Source organism: Dermochelys coriacea, chromosome 7, assembly GCF_009764565.3.
Source record: "Dermochelys coriacea isolate rDerCor1 chromosome 7, rDerCor1.pri.v4, whole genome shotgun sequence".
NCBI lineage: Eukaryota > Metazoa > Chordata > Testudines > Dermochelyidae > Dermochelys > Dermochelys coriacea.
In genome coordinates, this window is record NC_050074.1 from 29,837,743 (window position 1) to 29,855,141 (window position 17,399).

General features: G+C 38.5%; 1 protein-coding gene across 17 annotated transcripts in view; it reads left to right on the forward strand.

Annotated features, from left to right (window-relative positions):
- WNK2 (WNK lysine deficient protein kinase 2) overlaps positions 1 to 17,399 on the forward strand; it is a 187,444-nt gene that overhangs the window by 144,045 nt on the left and 26,000 nt on the right. For 11 of the 17 annotated variants that reach the window (XM_038410290.2, XM_043519520.1, XM_038410289.2 and 8 more), the window contains 6 exons: positions 1,347 to 1,402; positions 1,482 to 2,164; positions 5,033 to 5,247; positions 7,920 to 8,135; positions 9,027 to 9,125; positions 16,712 to 16,756. In XM_038410290.2, the coding sequence (XP_038266218.1) occupies positions 1,347 to 1,402; positions 1,482 to 2,164; positions 5,033 to 5,247; positions 7,920 to 8,135; positions 9,027 to 9,125; positions 16,712 to 16,756 (1,314 nt within the window). The remainder of the gene's footprint in view (positions 1 to 1,346; positions 1,403 to 1,481; positions 2,165 to 5,032; positions 5,248 to 7,919; positions 8,136 to 9,026; positions 9,126 to 16,711; positions 16,757 to 17,399) is intronic. The other 6 variants (XM_043519519.1, XM_038410287.2, XM_043519518.1 and 3 more) reach the window with 3 other exon arrangements.

The following is a 17,399-nucleotide window of genomic DNA, read 5'->3' on the forward strand; positions in this document are numbered from 1 at the left end:
TTTACCCTTCACATGGCAGGCAGGTCAGATGTTCTTTAATTGCCGTTTGACTGATGCAGCTGTAACTCCTTGTTCCCACTGTCCAAGGAGTATTCTGCTCACCAGTAGCCTACAGAGGATTCCACACTGACATACGCAAAGAAAGACTGGTTACTTACCGTACAGGAGCCATGGTTCTTTGAGATGCAGTTGATGTGAATCCCACAATGCGCCCTTCATCTTAGCTTTTCATAGTCCTCACGGTAACACAGCCCTTGAATTGTGAGGGAGCTAAGGAAGGGTCTGTGCCCTCGCACAAGGAGGCACAGGGCACATGTGTGGCCCTGACAGACACTGCCATTTTAAAAAAAAACAAAAAAAAACCTTCAATTTCACATGCAGGAGGCATGTGTGCACCTTCAGGGGATTTACCCTGAGTACCGCATCTCAAAGAACCCCATCACTGTAGTGTAAGTATCCCTTCCTAACTTAAATATTAAGGAGGCCTGATGCTATTCTTAGAATGCTGTCAATCATTGGAAATTTCGTTTAAGTCACTGAAGTTGCACCAGTCTAAAACCAGGAGGAGAGGGGAATTTTTCCCTAGGTTTTAATATGAACTTCAATATGCCATAAAGAGATGCATATATGTCATGATTTCAGAACTGCAAAATGACATTTTTACCTTATGTTCACTCTGCATCCTTGAAAGATTTCCATTCATTGGTTTAACTTTGAAAAAGCATAATGGCCTGGAGGTTAAATTCTATCTTGTATGTCATCAGGAAAATATTTTGCTTCTTATATAGTGCTATTGTGGTCCAAATGACCATTATTTGAGTCTGTAGTTACCACCTTCAGCAATAAGTTGTTCAAATTTGATCTGGGTGAAAGATATGAAAAAAGACTCTCCACCATGGTCAAATCCTCCTTGCCTTATGCACACTGCTCAATTATGTGTTCAGACAACTATTTCTCTGCTGCAGACCTCAAAAGTACCTTTGTAACTTGAGCTCTGCATATAGTACACAATTAAATCTCCATCCAATTTTTGTCTTCAGACCTTTTTCAGACCTGTCTTTATCTAGACTGCCCAGATCATTGCACTGAGTCTGAGTTTCTACTAAGGGATATTTTATAGTACCTGCACTATGGCTTTTGAAATATTTTAAGTAAATCTTGCATTTGATTATCCTAATTATGGTCTAAATTGTATAGATTTGCTGTTGAATCATGCATTGTTCCAATGCAAATTTTATTTAATAATGGATTTTGGATCTAGTGTTGCTTTCCCTTTTTTAGGCTAAAACCTTTCCATTCAGACACGAATTCAGTTAATTTTTTTTATTTTCCAATTTATGAAACAGGTTCAACTGCAAATATTTCTTCAACTTCTGCTGTTCCAACAAAAGGTCTTTTTCAGGTAATGTGAAACTATAAATAGTTGTATGCCTGTCTGCTACACTTACACTCAAAATTAATCTCCCTCATTCTTTTTCCAGGTTGCTCCTGCATCAACAACCATACCTGAAAAAATGGAAACTTCTAAAAGGAATGAGGAGGCAAAGATCAAAACTTCATCTGCGCCTACAGAGAACTTAATACAGACTTTTACAACAGATAGGGAGATAAATAACCTTCAAAGGAATGACTTTGTAGACCCTGGTTCCTATGGAAAACAGTCTGAAGTGCATGATAATAGTACACCAGCCAAAACTATTGGCAGATTTTCAGTGATCAGTACCCACGATGAATTAACTTTAACATTGCCACATTGCTTAAGGTACTCTGCACCACCTGATGTTTATTTGGATGAGCTTCCCTCAAGTCCTGGCCTAAAGTCATCAGTACGGCGGGTGCAGACGGCATCTTTTCTTGATGTCCTTTCTGACCATGGGTCCAGTGATTCTGGTGACGAGTCTCTCCAAAGGAAGTCTGTTGCTGTTCAGCCGTCTTTGAAGAGCAGTAGTGCAGCCAATGACATCACAAAAAAGGCAGCTTCTCTTCTGCAAAGATCTGGAAAGACTAGTTCACTGGGCCCTGATTCGCCTAATGGTCAGGGAACAAAAATTCCCACTATCAATATAACATCCTTCCACTCGCAATCATCCTACATGAGCAGCGACAATGACTCGGAATTTGAAGATGCAGATATGAAGAAAGAACTGCAAAACCTGAGAGAGAAGTATGTTGGATTTTAAAACAATGCTAGATACTTGACATATGTTTAGACTACCTAAAAAGCATCTTTACACATAGTAAACTGTGTGTGTACAGCAGCAATGAGTAAACTCATTCAGAGAAAATACCACCCCTTCCTGCAAAATTCATACTGAACCCAAAGCACAATGGTGATAGTTACAGAACCCCAACTTTTCTTAATCATTCTTTTCTTTTTATGCACCTTTGTATTTCTTAGGCCTGGTCTACACTTAAAAAATAGATCGGCCTTGCTGCACACTCAGGACTGTGAAAAAATTTTGTGCCCTGAGTGCCATAGTTAGGTTGACATAACCCTGGTGTAGACATGGCTAGGCTGATGGAAGAATTCTTCTGTTGACCTAGCAACTGCCTCTCGGAGAGATGGGTTAACTACATTGACGGAAAACCGCATTCTGATGATGTAGGAAGTGTCCGCACTGTAGCGGCAGAGCTTCAGCACCATAGACATGGCCTTAGTTCCAGCTAGACATGAAAATACCAAAATATCTCAAAAGCCTATACATGTGTGTTCTGAGCCAGAGAGAACCAATTCAGCCCCAATTTCCTAACCAAAGAATTCAGTTAACTTCAGGGCAGGAAATGTCCCTATATTTTTTCAGCATCTGGCCCAATGAGGCCCCAATCTGAGAGCTCTGGATGTTACTTCAATGCAAATAAAAGATAATCAGGAATAATCTGGTTACTTAGCTGGAGCTTTTGAGATTTTTTCCCCATCCCAAAAGCAGATTTTTTTTGTTGCTAAAGCCCATTTACTAAAAGTTTGTTCTTATAATCACTACAACTTCTGATTTAATTGGGAGAAATATTCATGATCCTGTCATATAGGAGGGAGTCGTGTTTCTGAGCTGCACTGTTTGGATCTGGATTCAAATTTACCTAAAGTTTGGCAATGTCTGTTGCCAGCATTTGGATTTGAGTCTCTCCCTGAGCAAAATGTTTTTGTTTTTGTTTTTTTAGTCAGGTGCCTTCTTCTACAGTCGGAGTCACCAATAATGGGATCCTCCTTTTTTAGTTTTCCTTAATTATCACTGCTTGTTCTTTTCTAACTAGCTTTGAATGTCACCTGCAAAATGGGTCTGGGGGAAGTGGCTTTTGTGTCCTTTTTTGCTGCTTTATGAAATATTAAGACCTGAAAAGCTTTTTTAATGAAATACGTGTTAACAAAACAGACAACCAAGTTTTAAACAAGTGTAACCAAAAAAAAAAAAAACCTCCTGCACTCACAGGCTAAGACATCAGTCTATTATGGTATCATAAACCTACTAGATACACAGTGGTCTGTAGAGCCCTCTAGCAAAACCACGGCAAACAAGACCTGATTTTTCTAATGTAAACACAACCAGAAGACGACCTGCTTGGGGGGGGGGGGGGGAACATGTCAGGGTTGTGTAGATCATAAGAAGCACAGGGGATTATAAAAAATTGTACGTTTTGCAGCTCACATCTAAAATAAACCAGAATTCACTCTCCTCATCCAAGCAGTTCAATGTATCCTTGTATAAAGTACTTCTTGCTATCAAAATGCATCTGGAATAGTAAATTAAATTACATTTAGCATCTCTTAGCATACTGCTTATGGTGGTGTCTCTCAAAAGAAATTCTCTGCCATACCCTATAGCACATGATAGCATGTCACAGATAACATGACCTCTTCAGTGAGTTGGTTGCAAATTTGCATGAGCAGTAAACTCCAGAAAGCCAGTTATTATTAAACTCATCTTTTGAGCACCTTTCAGTGTATTCAAGTTGTAGAAGTGCTTCATATCGGCTATGCTGTGCAAAATGAATGCCATTTCCCTTTCAGTAGCATTGTTCTCTTTTTTAAAAGTAAATACAGTAATCTCTAAAGATGTTGGATTGAAAACCCTAAAGAATGAATTCTCCTGGTATGGGATAGGTAGCAGTAGTGCAGCTCTTTCCCCACGTTACCCTTTCCAGAGTGCCTCAGCCCTTTGGGGTTAGAGGCTAGTGCAGGCTTATTTCAATTCGACCATTACCTTTCGACTCATTTTTTAAGTAGATATCTATCAAAGAGGAACTGGATGAAGACATCCAGCTCATGTCACACATGACTGGACCCCTGAGCAGTCAAATGTTAACAGTCCAACTACTGACCTGGGCTGGATTTGAAGTGGTGAGCCTGAAATGAAACTCGGTCACATGGCTAGTCCCCAGACCTGACCATTGACTTGTGATTCTTTTTCTCTAAGTGTGTGATGGGAGAAAAATGGAAGCAGTGGTTCCCAATCTTACTGTGAAGTTAGAATTTAACTTGGAATATAAGGGTGTTCTAGAAAACAATTCAATGTGTGTTCAAAGGGTATTTAGATGCAATTCATCCTGCATTATAAGAAACATGGCCATTTAGGTTCTTGTGTCACTGTATTAATTTAAACACTTGCTTTTGCTTTTTGTCCTGCAGCACTTCTCCCAGTTAATTTAATTATATTTCTAGAGACAACTTTTTTTTAGCACTGGTTTGAAGGGACAGAAGTTCTGGAAACATTTGAGTTAAATTCAGATCTTGTATCCAAACCAGTCACATTCGCTTTGGATTCTGAAATCCTCTTTTTACAGGAGTCTCTGTATAAACTAATCCTCAAAGAGTAAATGTAGAGCGGCGGATTGAAACTCATTTTCTTCATGTCTATGCATACAGGGTTAGATGTCGTTTCATATGTGGAATGTTTACACATGTACATGCTCTTGGGATGAGGAATAGCTTGCTGTACAACATGAGGGTTTTTTTGTAACTGTAAATGCCATCTGGGTCTGGCATTTTCTCAGACAAGTAGCTAGCGTGAGGTCCTTTTATTTTATTTTTTATTAGGCACATGAAAGAAATTGCTGAACTGCAGACTCAACAGAAGAATGAGATTGAGGCTTTGTACGTCCGTCTGGGCAAACCATTGCCACCCAATGTGGGTTTTCTTCACTCAGCCCCACCAAGTGGCCGGCGGCGAAGAACCAGCAAAAATAAATTAAAAGCTGGGAAACTACTGAATCCTCTGGTTCAGCAGCTCAAAATTGCACCTTCCAACACAAGTAGGTTCCACTGGTTTAAAACCTTGTATCCCATTAAGTAATAAGGAGCATCTTTATTTTATTTTCTGTCCCTGACCAGCTAGGTAATTATACTGAATTTGGGTGAAGGCAATGAAAAGTTAAATAATAATAATTTTATTCCAGTGATTGAAATGTCATACTGTAGACAACTTTTAAGAGATCTTTCTGTGGTATCCTCTTATTGCAGCTTCCCAGTACTGATCCCCTGGCTTCCCTGCATTAACTGTAGTGCTTGGTTATATGAAAAGGTAATATTCTGCCAGCAATAATGAGATAAGAAGAAAACAAAATAGCTGTAACGTGTGGTTACTTGGATATAATTCACCCCCAGCAGGATTCCAAAAAAAGCATTGTACATTTATATGGGTTAAAAAAACCTGCCCAACATTAAAATAGGAAGAATTGAAAACAAAGAAAAAATAATCAAGAGTTTTTGAGGCAATATAAACCCTCATGCTTCAGGGCATAAGCTGACCTCTGACTCAGGTTTGGAAAGAAATGTTTTCCCTATTCACGAGCTGTTCCATAACCACCTAGTGCAGATTTCTTCCTCTGAAGCAGTTAGTATTTTGTGTGTTGGTATCAAGCATGCTGTCAGTTCTTGACAAATAAAATAACAATGTCATAATTCAGTTTTAGTTTAGGATAGAACCTAAATCCATTTGTTTTCCCATCTTTCTCCCTAAGGTAATTTATCCATGTTTGTATTCATGGTTTAGATACTGTTAGTCTGCATTGAGTGTATGACGTTTTGTGATCTCTCTCTTCTAAAAGATGCTCTATAAGATTGGATAGGACTTGCCAAAAAACAATTTAAAGCTGTGATTGATGCCTTGCACTTCAGATAGGTGTTGAGAGGTTTTCTAATACTTGTTAATATGGATGCGAAATCTGTGATCAGGATTGCATGACCAACAGCAGTCAGTCTTTGGCATTATCTGTTTGGAAAAGTAATAAAATAGTAATTGAGTAGGGGAACTTAGATAGGCAGTGCCCAATTCTCCTGCTGCAGAATACGAGTAATTCCTGCTGAACTTAGTTCATTTGAAGTCTGTGATGGCAAACTAGCTCTTCCTCTCTTGGTGGTGTACTTCAAATCCAGTAGGTCGTCTTTCCATTGGCTGTAGTTCAGTACCAATGTGAATTGTATTATGTCAGTTTTAATTAGACTTTTTTTTTCTTTTACAAAAAAACAGAATCTAAATTAAGATAGCAAAAGCAAGGACATTCAGAGTTAAGACTGACGTGCCATGATCCACTTTGTATGAGTCAGTATCTCCAGCAAACTCCTTTTCTCTTTTAAACCTTCCTGTTCCAGCAACTCCTTTGCTTATTTCTGGTGGATGCCTTACCTCCTTCTTCCTTCCAATATGGAGTTCCCTATGATGGCATCTAACCCTCATGTCCATGTGTTTTTAGTCTGTAGACCTTCTCTGGGCTGTCTCTACCGTTTTCCTTTCCTTTCCTTCTGTGCCGACAACACCCCTCTCTCAGCCCACTCTGATCTCTCTATTAACTTGTCTCACATCAGCATACAATCTCCCTCACTACCTGAATGTTTCAGAAAGTCAGAGCCTCTTTCTGCCTAAAATGTCTTGTCACATAATTCTGTCTCCACTATCACTCATCTTTAAGCCTTGCTGGTTGGGATGCTTTTCTGCTGCACACTTTCCCTCATGCATCTCCCTTTCTATCATTTTCCCTTTTTCTGCTAAGCTGTAGGAAGCTGGCCAGCTTCCTTGATTTTGAATAAAAAGAAAAGGAGTACTTGTGGCACCTTAGAGACTAACAAATTTATTAGAGCATAAGCTTTCGTGAGCTACAGCTCACTATCCGATGAAGTGAGCTGTAGCTCACGAAAGCTTATGCTCTAATAAATTTGTTAGTCTCTAAGGTGCCACAAGTACTCCTTTTCTTTTTGAGAATACAGACTAACACGGCTGCTACTCTGAAACCTTGATTTTGAATAAATCCTTTATTCATGCCTTAATCACTCTCCTTCATGACTATTGAAATGGCTGCTTCTTTGGCTTTCTTAAATCCTTTTGCAGCTTCAGGAGGTCTCTAACATTACTACTGATGTGTTCTGATTATATCACTCCCATCCTCAATCAGCTTTGCTAGCTTCCATCTCCCAAGTGAATTTCAAAGTTCTTCTGGTTTTAAAACCTGATATTTTTTCCCAGTCCTGCCTTTCTAATGTTCTGTTCTTCTTCCTTTGCTTCTCACTCACTCGTTCTCCAGTTTGTCCACTCCCTTACACATTTCATAGTTGGGTGTAGGGTCTCACTAATCCCGCTCCATCTTTCTAGAGCGTGTTCCATCTCCTATTGAGGCACTTCTGCAACTTTTAGAACAATGTTTTTCTTGAGTTCACAACTGTCTCTGAAAAGTGACCTAAGGGCATTGCATAAAAATTAATCCTATTGGATGGGCTGGCTTTTCATCTTGCAGACACTGGGCAGGTATGGGGGAGGAGGTATGTAAATTCTTTTCAGATGCAGTTTTTCCCATAAAGATGTATGTTTCTACCAGTTCTTTAGAATTTTACGATGCTGTTCCTCTCCGTGGCAAACTACCAGTGACACAAGGTTGATTTTTCTGTAGTAGTTTCCTTATGGTGGCATTTGCAATTTTGTTTGTTTCTTTAGGTAATCTGTCAGACTGCAAAGAGTCCCTCCCCAAAGAAAAAACTAGAACTCATGCTGGTTCAACTGAAGCAACAGCAGTAACTTCCTCCACATCAGCCACATTTGGAAATTCAGTTCAGACACAGCAACCCTGCTCAGTCAAGGCCTCTTTGTCTTCTGACATCTGCTCCGGCTTAGCCACCGAAGGAAGCAATGCGCATGGAAGTTCTGGCCAAGGTGATTTTATGTACCTACAGCTCAGCATGTCTTCCAGCACATGCCAAAATTAGTACATACCACTTAAAACTTAAATGATTTAGGAGGAACTTTACTAACAATGTAGGTATGCAAGCCTTATAAATGCAAGTTACTGACTTACCTGTAAAAAATTAGGCGTAGCAGAAGGTTAGGTGAGCAAAAATAAATAGGAGACTTTCCAAAGCATAAAATAAATCAACACTGCAGAAGAATCCCTTGTCCTTAGGGAACAGTATGCCTTTTCTTTTACAAACAGTGACTTACCCAGATTTAATCTTTTGTGGAATCTGACTTACTGAGATCTGGAAAAAAAATGACAATAGACAGAAGGCTAACTTTGTTTCCCCTGATTCATACTATTTTCTCTTAACTCCTTGATATTGTTGGGCCCAAAGCTCCCCATTATGAACTACTGGGTCAATATAAATATAATGATGTGGGGGAAGCTAATCTACCAGCATCAGAGGGGTTAATTCTTGCATGATTTTGGTATCATGTCTACAGTATAGAGGTGTCAGTCAAGGCTGCATTATTATCCAGTCCTGAGTTCCAACAGCTCTTTAGCAGTGCACAGCTCCCTAGACTTTGAACTTGTTGCCAAATGTATTGAAAGTTGTTATGATGATTAAAATACCTTGCTCAACATTGCACATCCTGCCAAACTAATCTACAGAATATATATTCTCTTCTGCTGTTGTTACATCCTTTTGCATATGCGGTCAATTAATTTACTCCTCCTTGGCAAGGCTAAAATGGAGATATGGATGATTAACTAACAAAGCTGATTTGACTGATGGTATAGGACATCTGATCACAGTTATTTGTACTTTATAAGTGTCTTTGTTTTCTTCCCTTTATATTCATTTGCAGGCTGGACGGTTTTCCACCAAACGTCTGAGAGAGTGACCTATAAATCTAGTAGCAAACCTCGTACCAGATTCCTCAGTGGACCTGTGTCTTTGTCCATCTGTTTGTATTTGTTCTTTTGTATTTTATCACAATCCATCTTTCTTTTGTCCCCCTTTTTCCAAGCTCATCCTTTATATCTCTCATATGTTTGGCAGGATGCCTTTCCTTTTACGCCATCTTTTCTTTCTTTCTTTTAAGTTATCATCGACACTCCTTAGTTTATTTTCATTTTTCATATGAAGGCTTTTGTGCACTGCTTTTGGCTCATGCCTGGGTACCAAAAGCATGTGTGGAAGATCTCATCATTTATTATATAGCCTTATGGTAAATTTTACCCTGGACGTATCAAAGCTTTTGTCCTTTGTGATTTATGTTGAAGTAATATTTTTATTTGCAATGTGGCAAATATACATGTCTGCTGTCCCAGTTCCAGCGACAACAAAAAGAAATCCTACCTTCTGTAGACGAATGGTCTCTTTCACACATGTTTGGACTACGAAGACATGCATGTAGCAAGCTGATACAATACTAGAAGGTCACTGAAGGGTATAACTTCCATACAAGGGCTGTATTAAAACAATATACAGTACTCTTTATATCCACTCTTTTTCTTTTCTTTTTTTTCCTCTGCTCCTTGCATGTGGAAATGCTGAGATGACAGTGCTCCAGCTAGTTCTTTCAAAGTGTGTTTTTCAGGTGGTGTGTTTTTCCACATTAAGAGCTTTTAATTAGTTTATGTGAGCTCTTGTTAGTATAATTGTTAGTAGTAGAAAGATCTGGTTACTCCAAATAACAGTTCTGTTTACCTTTTCGTATAAACTAATCTGGCTGGAGCACTTTACTCAGTTTATTTTCTTCTGACCTTATGTGACCTCAGAGATGAAGTCAATTAGCAGTTCATCAAAGCACTAATAAGTGAAAAGCTTTATCAGACTTTATGATACTTTGAAATGGATTGTCAGGATCCAGTACTTCTTTTATTTCAAATAACTGTGCACCAGCTCAAATGAAACACATATTTTATTTGAATTGTCTCTAAAGTAATTGGCAGTTCAGCAAAACTTAATAGAACTTTTTCATTTTAAAATGCAATCTTTTTTCACCAAACAAATATGCTGCTTTTTGGACAAACAGATTTTGCTTGTACAATAAAGATATATTGTACTGATCAGGTACTATAGGCCACTTACATATAATGTTAATAAGGCTAATGTTCTTGAAGAAATATTCAGTCAACTCAATGTTCGTTTGCATTGATATCGAACTTTCCCCATTGTAGTTATACATTGCTCATCATTATTCAGGTGATGCAGATCAAAGACACAAGACCGCTCAAATAAATTTTCCCAATTTTCTAAGTAAACAGTATTTTTCAAATAGATTTTTTTTCATTTATTTTGAGATCCCCGGAACTCCACTCATCTAAGTTGGTGAAAAGTGATGTTTACCCCTCAGCCTATGGTATGAAAGGTTTTAAAGATCATTGATGATCCAAGATGCTCTGAATAGAGGGACTTTTATCCTAAGAACCTGAGGAATTCTCTGTATACTGATTTTTTCCATCCATCAGAAGTGTAATGGACATGGCTGTAGCCTAATCTGCGCAAATAATTCCCAGAAATGGTTTAATTCCTTTATCACAGGTTTAATATTCAATATGCTGCAAAAATAGTGGGGAGAATTTCTACCTCAACCGAAGAAAAAACAATCTTGTTTTTAATTTTTTGGAGCATATAGCAGCCATGACTCAAGTTGTTAGAGAAAACATGTCAGTACTTAATTATTTTAAGTTTCCCAATACCTAAATAATGAATTTCTTGGGTGGATTTCTTCTGTTTCTCAGTCCACATGGTCTCTTCTGTGTCTCATTTGAATGAAGTGTATTGAGATGAGCCGTACTACCCCATCTCCGAATTGTACTAGGTCAGGGCAGAGTTCCAAACGCTTAGCACAAATGCATCCATCCAGAACCATTCCAATTCAGAAAATAGACCTTTTATTTTTAAATTTTCGAATTTAAGAGATTGCTGTGCACTCAATCCATGAGAGGAAAGGATGTTTCTCTAGTGGCTCAATCTAGATGGAGCTGCATCTAGTCCTTATTCCCATGACAATGCAGCATTTGTAGGGACCCAGGTTTCCGAAGGTCCCAACAGGGAGTTGAAAGATTGGGACCCTCAAGGAAACTGCTCCTTCTTGGTCTAAAAGACACTTCCAAGTCTTTCAGTTTGAGTTGGTCCTGTAGACAAATTTCAAAAGTTTGGACCAAATTCAAAATGTGCTATTGTATGCATCTCTGTTGTATGCTTGTGGAAGTATAGTGAGATCAGAATCTGTCCCTTGGAGTGGAAACAATTTTGCTGCAGCTTTTGGGTGTAAATCTTACAGTTCAGACTCCAATCTTTTTTTTTTTTTTTTTTTTTTTTTTTAAACAAAAGTAATGTCAAGCCAGGATTCCATTGATATTCAGAAGCAATCTTTAGTGTAAATATATAACCCCTTTAATCAATTTCCTAGAATACCTTTTGGTTTTAGTGTTTACTGACAAGAACGGACATGTATGTCAGGAAACTACTGTAAGTACTGTGGCATATTTAACACTTAAACATTTTTTCCTCCAGGTTAGAAATTGGTACATTGACCCTTGCCCGTTAGTGCTTAGGTGTAAAACACTTACAAGATTCCCACTCTTCACTCATAATTGCTAAATAGTTTAGTAACATGGATGGTCTGCGTATAAGAAAAGATTATTTCAGCTGGAGAAAGAAGTTGTGTTAAGGATTAGAAAGGAATATACTTAGCAACTGTACTTTATAAAATGGCTAATGTTAACTGAGTTCATGCTTTGTGGTTTATTAAAGCATTTATGTGTCACTGCCAGTATATAGCATACCTTCATTGTGAGGCAGCAGATTGTTAATACTAAAAAGAAAAGTCACATGTTAAGAACTTACATTTTTATAGCACTATTTAAAATCTGTCCTAATCAGGACTCTTTAAAATAACTGTGTCCCATCCCAGTAGACAAAGTAACCACGGAAGGTCAAAAGGAATTTCCATCTTACTTCACCAGGCAGATGGCTAATTGAGCGTCCTGTTCTGCAAGGCTCTGAGTGCTTGTTGCACAATACTGGACACCCACACCCACCCTCCCATTGACTTAATTAAGAGTCCTGGAGCTCTAAGCACCTTGCAGGATCACGCCCTCTGAGTGTATTTATGATATAAACATTAGGCAGGGTGGGAGTCTGTACAAATATATGTTAAGTCTCTTGGAATTCTTGAGTTTGAAACCAAAAGAACAATGAAGTGAACATAAACGTTTCCCATCTGTAACTGATGGATAGCCACCTTAAAATATCAAGTAGCATCAGATACAACATATCCTAAATTACGAAGCATCTCATTCGGATGATACTTCACCACGTTTTTATGAACCTTCAACCCACAAAAGTGACAAAAAAAACTTTTCTCAAAGATGCAGGAACTTAGGCCTCATCTACAAAGGAAAGTTGCACCAGTTGCGCTTAAAATTTTGGTTTTTTTTACTCACTGCTAGCTGGTGGAAACCCCTGTGTGAGCAGTCTGATTTCCATTTGAGTGATTTATTTCAATTTAGCTTATACCTATTCCCAGTCAATTTAAGCTAAGTGTAGAAAATATCTTATACTGAAATAAGGTTCCAGACAGGGGTTTGAAAAAAGGTTTGATTAAATTCTTTTAAAGTGACACCTTAGATTACGTCTGTGCAACTTTCTTCTACAAACAAGCCCTTGTGCACAGGCTTGTTCTGTGGATTCAATTAGCTGAGCATTCGTCACTGCTGTGTCTATGCTAAGGGCTTGTCAACAGTACCAGCCGGATCGATGGGCAGCGATCGATCCAGCGGGGGTTGATTTATGGTGTCCGGTATAGACGCAATAAATCGACTGCCGATCACTCTAGCATCGACTCTGGTACTCCAACTGAGTGAGAAGTGCAAGGAGAATAGATGGGAGAGAATAGATGGGTGTGTCTCCCGTCGACACACCACAGTGAAGACACCGCGGTAAGTAGATCTAAGTACGTTGGCATAGCTGAAGTTGTATAACTTAGATCAATCTCCCCATATAGTGTAGACCAGCACTTACAGTTGTTCCTACTTCTTATACTTCAGATCTACAAATTCAGTGCCCAATCCTGCAATTTACATCTGGATGGTGGTCTGTACTGTCACAGAGCCCTATTGAAGTTAGTGGGGTTCTGTGCAGGCATAGCAGTCTGCTTCCATAATGTAAATTGCTGGATTAAGGCCGATTAGAATGTAACTCCCTGTCCTTCCTATTTAACGATAGACAATGATATTTCAAGACAATTAACCAATACGGCCAATTGGCCACTTATTTTTAGTACCTTCGTTTTTGGATCTCTAACTTCAGAGGAAACTTGGTCCAGATTTTCAGAAATGCTGAGAATCCATAACTTCAATTGAGGCCAGAAGCAGTTCTGGGAGCACAGCAGTTCTGAAAATCAGGCACCATGTGTCTCAACTGGGGCACCCAAAATCAAGGGCTGCTTTTGAAAATTGTGGCTAATTATTTCCCCCCATTTTTCCCTTCCTCCACTGTTTACATGACCCTAAAGCCTGAACACTTCCACAGTGTCCTTCCCAGACAGCTTTTTGATCTGTTAACTTTGTTCAGTGTTGGATCTTTCTTTGCATTTCTAATAGAATGGGATGTTTTTGGCATTATCAATGTTGGAGCAGTTCCAGAATTATTGTTAATCTCTGCTCCCTCTGCTGGTTATTATATAGGCTTGGAAGGATTCGATTTTTATCGGTAAATGTTTCACCATACATATGCAAACCGATGAGAAAATATTTCCATCAATGATGATCAAAATTTACAGATAGGCAAAGTAAGAAAAATGCTGCTTTTAGACTGATTAGAATTTGGTTTAAGGCTATCGGTTTTGTTTATTTTGACATACGATGTTGACACATTACGTTTTAATGATTATAAAGCTTTAACTTTTTGAATCTCAACATCTACTTTCATTAAATAGTCTGACCATACTTCCCACAGCTGCAAAAATTTAAATTGATAAAAATATAAAAAATGTTTCAAAATAACCATTGATATTATCTATCAAATTATTTTTTAAAAAATCCAATTCTGCCAAGCCTACTTATGTACCACGAGAATCAGACATTCAATGAAAGATCTTGCATGGACTTTGGGAAGGGTTTTCAAAAACACCAATGGAGTGTGTGCTCTTAAATTTGGCACTTCTATGAATTCCTCCCAAAACGTTTTTTCTTAGGTGTCTATATAGCAATGAATTCAATACTTGAGCATCTGATGGAAACTGGTCCAACAGTTTATAAAAATTTGAGAAGTTTGTTTATTTTTTTTTTTAAGTTTACAAGCTTCTTGGTAACTGTTGATGAAAAGTAGGACAGTAGACTTTGTGGGTCCTGGAAAATATGGTAGCTGCCTAATTTCTTAGTGATGATCTCTAAAATCCTGAGGGACTCCCTTCCACTTCACTGTTACCACCCTAAGGCAGGTCAGACTTCATATCTTAATTACTTGCATCCTGTTCATAGCTTTCCATCTCCTACACTCCTTTGTTTCAGAAGTGATAACAAAATAAATGCAAATTGGATTTACCTTTTATAAATGAAGTTCCTTAATTTAAGTTCAACAGCTGTAGCTATTACCTGAAGGCATTTTAAAAATAAACATTTCAGACTCTTTCAGTGCTCTGCTTCAGATGTTCTCAGTCAAGGTAATGTTTCCTGTCTTCCAAGCAATGTTCTGCAGAGGTATTGTTTGAAAAAGTAAGCCCTATTTTTGGTGATTCACTTTCCTAATGTTTTTGTTTAATAGGCTCCTTTCTTATAGACCCCTACATGGCTGAGTAACTTTACACACTAATGGTACCATTGAACTCAGTAAGCCTACTCACCTGCCTAGCAACTCATATACTGAAGTGCTTATAGCTTTGGGGCCCTAGTTGACACGGTGCATATGTTTGTGTGTTTGTTTTGCAGGGTGTTTTTAAACAGTGATCTGAGCGTGTGCAGTAATCTGCTGCCTGCTTTTATATTTTCCAGACACTAATACAAAAGTTCTTTTCGCTGTGTATGTTAGCTGATGGAACCAAATGCTCTAATTTGCATTCTGCCGTATTGCAGGAGAGTTAGCAAAATGACCACCTAATTTTAGTCCCACTGAGACATTTGTAATAAGGACTGTAACTGTAAGGTGGAGAAAGGCAGGGTAAGGTATGTCAAAGGTATTGAAAAGCAAAAGAACAAAAATCAATCAAATGGAACCCAAACTCTCTTTCAGTTATTATTGTATGTGCTTGTATCTGCCTTTTAAGTGTAAAGAGTGGAGTACTAAACTACTGGGATTTCCTTACTTACAAATCAAGCATGACACTACCTCAGTAATGTCCTTCTGTTTGTTTACAGGGTGAACAGCATCACTCAGCTGTGTGTAGAGAATAAAAATATCAGATCTCTTTTTCTCTTGTGCCCCCATGCCAAAAGAGTTTGTCTTTCTTTTTTCCTCTCGTTCTAATTCTGAATTGTCTCCCTTCTCTCTGCTTCTAAGACTCATTCAGAGTCCCCATTAAACTTGGAACCAAGACCCCTGAGCTTAAACCTGGCTCTCTTCCATAGTACTATCGTGTGTTGGTGTCATGCTGCTAGGCAGGGGATCCCACACTGTCTTGGGTTCTGCTGTGCCCTCTGATTTGCTCATATGTTGAAGTGCGCCTAGACAGCAGGTTATTACCTGTCCCTGCCCAGATATGCACCCCCTGGAATATCATCATTAGGCTTTCTTCTCACCAAAGCCCAAAATATCTTTCAGAAAATTTGATGCTCCGATAGGGAACAATGGTCCTGCCTGGCAAGACCTTACACTCAGACAGTGGTTTGGACGTCTGGCATCGTAAGAGCATATATTCTGCTGAACTTGTAAAAAAATAATGATGGAGAATGTAACAATAAGGCAATACTGAAAAATACACAGTATGGTTAAAAATGAGATCTTTGCTATGGTCCTGGATTCTTTGTGCACCTTGAAAAGACATGAAAGGGAAACTAATTTGTGGCTTTTTTTTAGTTCAGAATTTTGCATTTAGACACAAATCCCATTACAGAAGCAGTTAAAAAACTGGCCTCAGACCTGAAGAACAATGTATCTTTTTGGACTGGTAAAACAAGACTTTTGGGGTTGTTTTACAGTTAGTCTTTGCAGCCAGACTAGCTTTACTTGCTACTGAAATCATTTTTGGCATCCTGTCATGAACTGAATTAACATCATTTCCTGCATAAATAGAGTAGGAATCAAAAAAAGCCCTATTTGGAAGCCAAGGTGATTTTTTAAAAAAATCTTCAAGTTTACTGAATCTTGTTCTTGGCACACAGTTATGTCCTTTAAAGCTTTTGTATGGTTGCACATTAATGTAGATTTGGGCTGTCCAGTTATTTAGATTTCCTTTACTCACCTGAACTGCTGACTTTCTGTCTGCTCCTCCTTGCATAATGACTACTTTTTGATTGCCTAAAGTACAGAAGCTTGTCCATCAGACTTGTTGTGTTTAGTCTTGCCTAACTCTGTGTGTCTTTGTATTGTTCTACCTTGTAGGGTCCACCCTGAAACGACTATGTCTAGGCAAAGATCACAGTAGTAGTAACTATCCCATTTTTGTTTCTCAGTATTTCTTTCATAGCATGGGATGTTTTATTTATTTTTGATAAAATATAGTTTGTTTACTTAAAAGCAGCTGTTGTACCTTTGCTGATGTTAAATTAGGCTGCATATGAATTGTGAGCAGGTATCTCTTGAGTTACAGTGCATGTCTCGTGACGCTTTGGGACACGTGCATGCTGCAAGATAATTGTGGGGGTTTTTCTGTGTGAGAGAACTGAGTAAAGTGCTTGTGTCTAATCTTGTATGTACAGTTTTTTATAAAACTGCCATTTTGCTGCTGGCTGAACCTATAGCTTGACGCTACCTCATTGCTGTTGAGATGCATGAAATATGGAACACTATTTGAAGAGCTTTATCCTCAAAATACATATCTTCTCACTGGTCCCTTTCCCAAAAGAATGAGAGCAGGAGTCACAGAGAAGCCACACCAGAGGGTGAATGCATGATCATTTAAAGGAGGGTGCAGATATTTTATGTGACTAGAGGAACATTAGTAGGTTAATCCCAATACACTTTATGAGCTGGAAAATTCATGTTAGCGGGAAAAGACGATTCTGTATTGATGTTTATAAATAAATCCTTTCACTCCAATTCGCTGAACTTTTTGCTTGAAGAGATGGTC